General features: G+C 38.6%; 1 protein-coding gene across 3 annotated transcripts in view; it reads left to right on the top strand.

Moving 5' to 3' along the window:
• The window catches only part of LOC144660681 (histone deacetylase 4-like), a 43,944-nt gene extending 35,493 nt beyond the window's left edge, over positions 1-8,451 (top strand). For all 3 annotated transcript variants that reach the window (XM_078521381.1, XM_078521382.1, XM_078521383.1), the window contains 8 exons: positions 625-712; positions 1,216-1,335; positions 1,788-1,845; positions 2,858-3,016; positions 3,677-3,810; positions 4,508-4,592; positions 5,132-5,273; positions 6,304-8,451. In XM_078521381.1, the coding sequence (XP_078377507.1) occupies positions 625-712; positions 1,216-1,335; positions 1,788-1,845; positions 2,858-3,016; positions 3,677-3,810; positions 4,508-4,592; positions 5,132-5,273; positions 6,304-6,349 (832 nt within the window). In that variant the 3' untranslated portion in view covers positions 6,350-8,451. The remainder of the gene's footprint in view (positions 1-624; positions 713-1,215; positions 1,336-1,787; positions 1,846-2,857; positions 3,017-3,676; positions 3,811-4,507; positions 4,593-5,131; positions 5,274-6,303) is intronic.

The raw sequence follows: 8,451 nt of genomic DNA on the forward strand, positions 1-8,451 counted from the left end.
AATACTTCACCCCTGTAAATGAGAAACAATCGTTTCCCAAACGATGAAATATTGCCTTTTCTTATATAATAATCGCGAACATTCGGAAACGATGACCAGTGACTTTATGTATGTGTTATTAAAAGACTGGGAAGGTTAGAGCACGGCACCATTTATTAAAGGATAATCAGTGAAAGAGTAACGAAACTCTATACAAGACAGATATGTATATTATATCCGTGGAAAAAAAATAACAAGAAAAAAAGAATTTTAGCCACAGGGTATGAGAGTCGATCCCGGGTCACATGCTTTAGAACGCAGAGCTATACCACTGAGCCATTGGTTTGCTAAGCAATTAAAATGATGAAAAAGTAATTCTTATACCTAAGCGACCTGCTATATGTTGACCTCTTTAAATAAAGTTGATTATTATTATTAATCCCTATAATGAATATTTTCCATCGATACTATACTGTTCAAAGGAACGATTCAAATATATCTAACGAGTAGGTCATAGACCTCTTTGATTTCTTTTAGTTTTCTTAGTAAGGGGCTGGGGGAGCTGCCCATTTTCTCAACACCACTGTCACCCAGACAATCGCACTAGATGAGCTATTAATAATGTTCAATGCGTCTCTATTTCAGGGGCTTCTGTTACTTCAACAGTGTAGCAATTGCAGCCAGGCTTTTAAGACTGAAGCTGTCTGTTGAAAGAGTTCTCATAGTTGACTGGGTTGGTGCTCTTACTGTTATTGTCTTTCAAAATTCTACATTCATTTAGTGTTAGCTGCATTTAGCATCGCTGTACCGTTTTCAGTGTCCCTGATTACAGCTTATTGGGAGTTGCAGTGGCCTAATGGTTAGTGCATATTTTTTTGGATGTACTCCGGAATGAGCCCCAGACTGGGGTCACTGCATTGTGTTGCACGTGGAGTTTTGTCTTCACGAGAAGTTGTAAGGATTAGAAAAGAGATTTATTGCATCTAATTGACCCTAGAAGAAACACTTAAAGAAGACTCAGTGATAGCAACACCAAAATTTGTGATCAAGTAGTGTGTCCGAGTGTGATGCTTATAATAGGGAACTGGGCAATATTGCTTTGAGATTTTCATTGAAAATTCTCTAGTTTTGGCTGCATTGCATGCTGTGTTTTGACCAATAGTTAACATGGAAGAAAAAATATTAGATAGATTATAACACTTTACATAATATAACATCTGTAGATTTTTTTTCCAGGACATTCATCATGGAAATGGTACTCAGCAGATGTTTTACGATGACCCTCATGTGATGTACATTTCAATTCACCGACATGACGATGGAACATTTTTTCCTGGTACAGGGAAGTCGGAAGAGGTAATAAATTGTGTTATAATGAATCAAGCTTTTGTAACGTTTTTTGGGATACACATATACAGAATAAAAGAATGGTTTATTTTAATCTAAAATTGATGCTATGTGTAGATTGTCTTGAAAAGTGACACAAAGTGGACACTGGAAAGAATTTTGTACATAACTTCTGTTGGGTAGCAGCCCTCGCAAAGTCTCACATGAATGGTTACTACCCCTCTAGAAAATAATAGAACAAACAACGGGAACAATGCCTGTAGCCTCAAAAACAATAGCAACTCCTACACTAGAGGACAAGTAGAATTGCCAGCTCATGAGAGCTGCTATGCTACTGCATAACTTGCGTTATCACTTATTTTGTACAAGAAAGTCGAACCGAAAGTTTGAAAGTCAAACTGTTGACTTTTGAATATGAATTTATGGGGACTGTAAATAATATATTATTTCTTTTTGTTTAGTGTGGTGCTGGAATAGGTGTGGGCTACAATGTAAACATTGCTTTTATGGGAGGATTAGGTGAGTAAAAACACTGCTAACCCTCCACCACCTTAATAGTACCAAGTGCAACTTTAAACTGAAAAAAATTCAAAAAAACAAACAATAGGACCATTTAAAAGTATTGGTCAGTAGCTTCCATTTGAATGGTCACTTGGTAGGTCAGGATGTAATCCACTGATTGAAAAGTAAGCATTATTCTTACAGCATACATAAACACCGAGTACCACATCATAAAGTGCCCATTAAGCCTTGTGGCCCTTCATGCATGCTTATCTTCTGTTTCAGCGGTTGGAAGTAGCTAGGACTATTTTCTACCCCCTTCCTCTCCCCCCTGGATGGGGTGCAAGCCCATCACAAGCATACTTTCGAATACTAATTTACTGGTACTCATTTACACACCCGAGGGGAGAACAGCATTATGATCACTTGATGCAGAGTCCAGCGCACCAGCCACTTGTCCATTAAGCCTCTCCCAAGAGCTTTCATTTGAACACACTGAGATTTTTAGAACCACCTTGTAGAGTACTATAAACACTACCAGATGAAATTGCCCATTCAGCACCTTTCATTTGAATGGCCAGACACTAGAACTGTATCCACAAATCAAATTTAAACAAAGTTACACGACTCAAGTGAGTGAAATGGACTGGAAAGTGAAGTAAATGAGAAGCGCCAAGTCCAAGTTCTACTTCACTATCCGTTACCACACTTACAATCCACTATCAAGACAGAGCCGCAGTTGGCAGGACATGTGTCACACATAGACCAGATGACCCGCCACCACGAGTCTCCCAAGCTCAGTGGTGAGCGTCCAACCGGATCAGAAGGTCATGGGCGCCCCCGTGGGGGAACCGGAAATCCGAGTATTCAACTGAGAACGCTTCTTCATTTACTTTCACATGACTCAAGAGTTCATGACTTATGATTTCACATCAGGAAGGAAATGGTAAATGTTCCATTGTGCCATGTCTGCTGCAAGGTAATTTGTTATCAGCAAAAGGATTGACAAATGCCTCTTTTACTTCAACAGATCCTATGTATGGTGATCCAGAATACTTTGCAGCCTTCCGTTCTATAGTAATTCCCATAGCAAAGGAATTTCAACCAGACATTGTGCTAGTGTCAGCAGGATTTGACGCAGCAGCTGGACATTCCCCTGCCTTGGGAGGCTATCAGGTTACAGCAGCATGTAAGTACAGAACTCTTTAGGTACTGTCATCTGTTTGTAGTATTAAAGCTCTCCTTAGTTGAATATGTGAAGAAAGCATTCAATTGCAAATAGAAACTTAAACATGAAACATTTGCCATCTTGGTTAGCAGTCGCCAAAACCCAGAAAACAAAGTTAACTTAACGTCCTCTTCAATCCATCCCCCCACAGTCAATGTTATTACTGGAAATAGCTACAGGTAATTTGTTTTGGGAAAAAAGCCACCTTCATTTGAGGAAAGGGTATTATGAACTATAAATTTTGGACTTTTTCCAAACCTGTGCAAAATGACAGTCTTAAGTCTTTTCTCAGCATATCATAGTGCAAAACTGCAAAAGTCTTATCCTTTCTAGCATATTGTGTAGTTCCAAAAATTATCCTTATCTCCCCTACAGAAGAGATTTTTCCTAAGACCCCCTGCCCTGCCCCCGCCCCTCTGGAAATTCCAATTAAGCTTCATATATTTCCTTAATGTTTTTGGTCTTTGAGGCCCCTCCCACCCCCAGGAATTTCCAATCCCTTCTGTGGGAGGGGAGTAAAGACATTTTCTGGAACCACACATTGTAGTCTTAGCAGCCATGCCTCACAGAAACGTGAATAATAATGAAAAGTTTTTAATGTGTATGTCTTGCCCTTGTCAGGTTATGCCCAGCTGACCAAACAGCTCATGGATTTGGCTGGGGGTCATGTGGTCATGGCACTTGAAGGAGGCTACAGTTTGCCGTCCCTGTGCGATGCAGCCGAGGCGTGTGTGAAAGCTTTGTTAGGAGAAAAGGTTGATAAACTATCTGATAAATAGTTACTTCTATGATAGGTATTGCCGCTTCTTTTAGCTTTCTTAAGTGGCTGAAGAACTGCTCGATGAGTTTTAACACGCTAAGTACAGTTGTTTTATCGCTATCAAGATTGTGTTAAATAACTAAATAATAATCTTTCTTTGGCACAGACTGCAATATTAGTTCGCATTAACACATTGACCGAGTAACTTGTGGTTCTTTTATATAGGAGGATGTTACACGAGTCTATATTCGTTTATATTTTTCTGTTGACCTTATCTGCTATCTGTAGAAGGGAACACTTAAAACCCTGTATTGTTTGCTTTTTGTAAACCTTCTAGTATTAGAAATTCATCTACTTTAAGGTGTGGATCTGATCCCGGTCTTAAAAGGTTTCTGAGTTGCAACCAGGTATCTGAGTTACTTGTAATTTTAAGAATACACGTTCACTTGGGAATGAGCCTCAAGCTCATTGGTGACATGTGTTCAAAGAAAGTACTTACTTACTTACGGGTTACTTTACCTGAGCCTCCCAAAAAAGTGACCAAAGTAAGCTGTTGTTCTAGATTTCTAAGGACTTGAGAATATCTAGTTGTTTTCCTGTGGCTTTTCACAACTAAAGACGTGCAATGACATTTTAGATCGATAATGGCCTGTATTATTTTAACAGTCTTTCCTATAATCTCTTTATCTCAGGTACCTGAGCTTTCTAAAGAAAGTATCAAACGTGCTCCAAATCCAAATGCAGTAGCTGTCCTTGAGAAAACGATAACTATTCAAGGTATGTTGTAATATGGACATTGTACTAAACTATGGAGGGTTGCGGACTAGGAATGTGCATATCAAAAAAAAAAAAAGGAAAAAGGAAAAGAAGAGAAAGAAAACCATCGTGTGTAGAGTTGGTTACATACTCAAACAACTTCAGCTGTGATAGCAGGAAGTTGAAAGTTTGTTTCAATTAACCTACAATATTGTAGTAACATGGCCTAGCATCGAAAGGTTTTCTGTAGCCAGTCTGAATGCACAGGTTATCAATCGTATTGATAAACCTGAATTTTTTCCAAGATTTAACTTGAAGCATTTTTTAACATAGGTAGCGATGTAGCGCAGGAAAACGTGTGCGAATGAGCCATGGTTTGTTCTGGTTTAATGATTGGGTGAGAAAGTGGCGCAAGATCTTTAAACCAATCACTAGGTGTAGTAATGAAAAAAGAAAGAAAATACTAATTACTTTCAGTGCTCAAGTGAAAACTGCTTGCCTGGAGTGTATCAACTTGTGTGGCTGCACCTAATCAGAGATTTTCATGTTATCTCTTGCAGGTAGATACTGGAATAATGTAAAGCGAGCAGCCACACAGATCTGTCAATCATTAGTACAAGCTCAGCAGCGAGAAAAAGAAGAGGCAGACACAGTGACTGCGCTGGCGTCGCTTTCTATGGGAGTCGTACAGGAATCAGACAAGTAAGAGACAGATTGGAGTTGATGCGTTTAGTTAATCACGTGTATCTTAGGTAGACAATTGCAGAATGTAGTACCCTAGAATGTGTTTATGAGTCAAACTACCGGTACATACAGGGAGGGGTAAAGACGTCTTGTCAAAAGAAAAATAGTGCATATATGCATATCTGATTTATTAAAAATCTTGTTGACCTTTTTTTTTTTTTTGATGTTGAATGTTATCATTATTCGTTGGTGACAGGGACACGGCCTCTAAGATTTGACAAATCAACAAGTTTCCATTCTCAAATTAGCGCTAAATTCTCAGCAAATCAGATTATTGTTTTTATCCAATTTTGACCCTCCATTACTTTGGCCCTGTACGTAGCCTGAGACCCACACCAGATCCCTCTTACACCTTTTATCTTGGACACCTTGCCTGTCCGTAGTTTTGGTCGGGTCAGACATGTTTGGAATTCCAACAATCCTGGGTAAGGTAGAGGTTTCCTCGCCTTCAAGGTTGGGGGGGGGGGGGGTGGTAGTGTCATTACTAGTCAACTCTTCCTTTAGCGGACACCTCTCTAAGACGGACGCCTGGTGTGAGTCAAGCCCCTGCTGTTTTTCAGTTAATTACTGCAACTAAACTCCCTATAACACGCACACCTCTCTCAGATGGACAGTTGGAGCCGGTCCCGATGGTGCCTATCTTAAAGAGAGTTGACTGTAATGATCCCTGTCCCGTAAAATCTCTCTTTATTACAGAAACCCTTAGACTTCATTAACAACAACAAACAATAACAGCAAAACTCAGCACCAACAGCAATTAGATCAACAACTCATCCTCCAGGGCAACCGCCTATACATAATAAAAATATTTTTAGTACCTGCACTCACGGTGATCAAATGATAAGTTAAATAGACAATGGACCCAACCTGGTTTGAGCCTAGTCAGTCCCTTTAGAACGTATTCACTCTCTGGTAGCTCAAACTAAATATAAAAGTTTTGCTCACTGGTATGTGAAGTAATCTCTTTTACTGTAACTTGAAATTTCAGACAAATTCATGAAGAATCGATGGAAGAGGAACAAGAGGAGACATGAATAAAGGAGAATGATTTTAAATAGAATAGCTTACATAGGTATTTGTTTCTTTGCATAAATGTTTATCTTACAGACTCATGTAGGTGTAAGTGAAGTATAGGTAAATATTAGGTGGTGACCGCTGACCCAGTCTGAGGAACGAGTAGGCTACTTTTGATATATTAAAATTTCGCTTGTTTGCAAGGCCTAGATGACACAAACAACACCAACACCAGCTTGTTTGCAAAGCCTAGACGATACCAAGCTAAATTGTAATATATCAAAAGAAGCCTGTTAGCTGTCGATGGAGTCATTTTTTGCTTTGTTCCTCTCCTCTGATTGATTCAGCTTCCAAACAGGTGTGATCAGAATTTACTATTCAGGTCATACTGAATTGGTGTAGTAGGAGTATGGGCTTTCCAGTCCAACATTCGAGTCCACTTCAGTGCATCATACATGAACGGTGTGGTAAACAGCTGACCAAACCACCTTTAGTTAAAGGAGCCATGTCCCGGAATGTCCATCTTGAAAAATTTAGCCGAAATTTTTCAAAACAAGCTCGCTGCTAATAATCTGTCACATTCTTCCCAAATCTCAACAATCTATTTTCCTGTTTGGTTTTATGTTTTCTTTGATGTTCTTCTATTACGCTGAGGTTTCTTCTGATCTGGAGGTTATTTTGTACATGACAAAAATTACTTAATCAATTGTGACATGGCTCTTGTAAATTCAAGATTTATTCCAAATTATATAAAGCTTAGCTTAGAGAGTTTTCATTATTCATTGTATCCTCGAGTCATGAGTCATTATCATGGAGTGTGTTGGTCAAACCTGTTCATTATGCTTCCAAGGAGTTTCTTGTGTGCGATTTCACGCAATGTCCCCACGGCAACTTTGTAATTATTACTGTACATATATATCTAAAGTACCTGGGTTTTTAAAAACCCCAGTTGCTAGAAGATTTGTCATTTAAATTATGGCTTTTAAAATGCTACCCTGCATAGCAAATATATAACAGGGAGACAAGAATATTGTGTAAATGCTATATATATAAATAGATACTTAACTTTTTAGCTCATGTGGAATGCCTTGGCTTGAAGCCATGGCAACTGAGTGTCAAATGTTGTGAGCCACCTTAACTCGTGTGGTGTGTCGACTTCAAGACCTGCTAAGCTGGTGCAAAGCTTTGGTAGATTTAAGGTTGCACTTCATTTTCATACTTTTCTGTCAAGAGAGAATGATACCACGAGAGAGACAAAAACTACGTGTATTTCCTTATTTCAATGACCATTCTTTGCCGGTTTATTTTTAGATCAACTTCTAGAGAAGGATACCATCTTATTTAAATTCGTCTCGCCCTTCAAAACTTAATTCAGAATGCGTTCACCTAAGAAGGCACTACGATATCGACGATATAAATAGAAACAAAGATATTCTGTAGGCTCTCAAGACGGCTTTCTCCTGGGTCATGCTCTCTTGATCCCGTGTATTTATGTTACGTTCATCGCATTTCCGTAACTTGTACATTTATTTTTAGTGGCTTTCTGTTGCTTAATAGCATTAGAAAATTTCCGGTTGGCGCTTTTAAAGCGCCAGCGAAGACAAAATGTTTTATTTTATTTTTTATATTTGGTTTTGTTCTGAAACGCCGAAAGGGCTGTTAACCCTGGCATTTTAACAAATGTGTTGGGAATTTGAAAGTTGAATCTTTTCTTTCATCCCAAGAAAATAAGTTTGATGAAACTTTTAAAGGTTTCAACTTGTTATTAACTCATATTTCGTCTCAACACGTTCGGTTTCTAACAATGTTTCACATGTTATTTCTCGTGCCTTAAGAAAGGTATCCAGACAAGCGCGGACAACGGTGTGTTTTCTCTCTGTCAAATCATTCACAAACCCAAACCAGAGTGTCTTAAGGAGAAAAAATAAGGTGGTGGAACAATTGTTTAATTTCTTGGTTTCTTTTCACGTTCGTTTTAACGTTAACTCATAGCTGTGTGGGCATTGAATCTATAGAATTTCCATTCTAGACACAAAATGCGATAGCTTTCAACGTTTTGTGTCGCAAGCGAATGTATTTTCAAAATTCAAAAATCAAAATGTTAATAAATTCCCTGTACCTA

Source organism: Oculina patagonica, chromosome 7 (assembly GCF_052425735.1).
Source record: "Oculina patagonica isolate OP01 chromosome 7, crgOcupat, whole genome shotgun sequence".
Taxonomy (NCBI): domain Eukaryota; kingdom Metazoa; phylum Cnidaria; class Anthozoa; order Scleractinia; family Oculinidae; genus Oculina; species Oculina patagonica.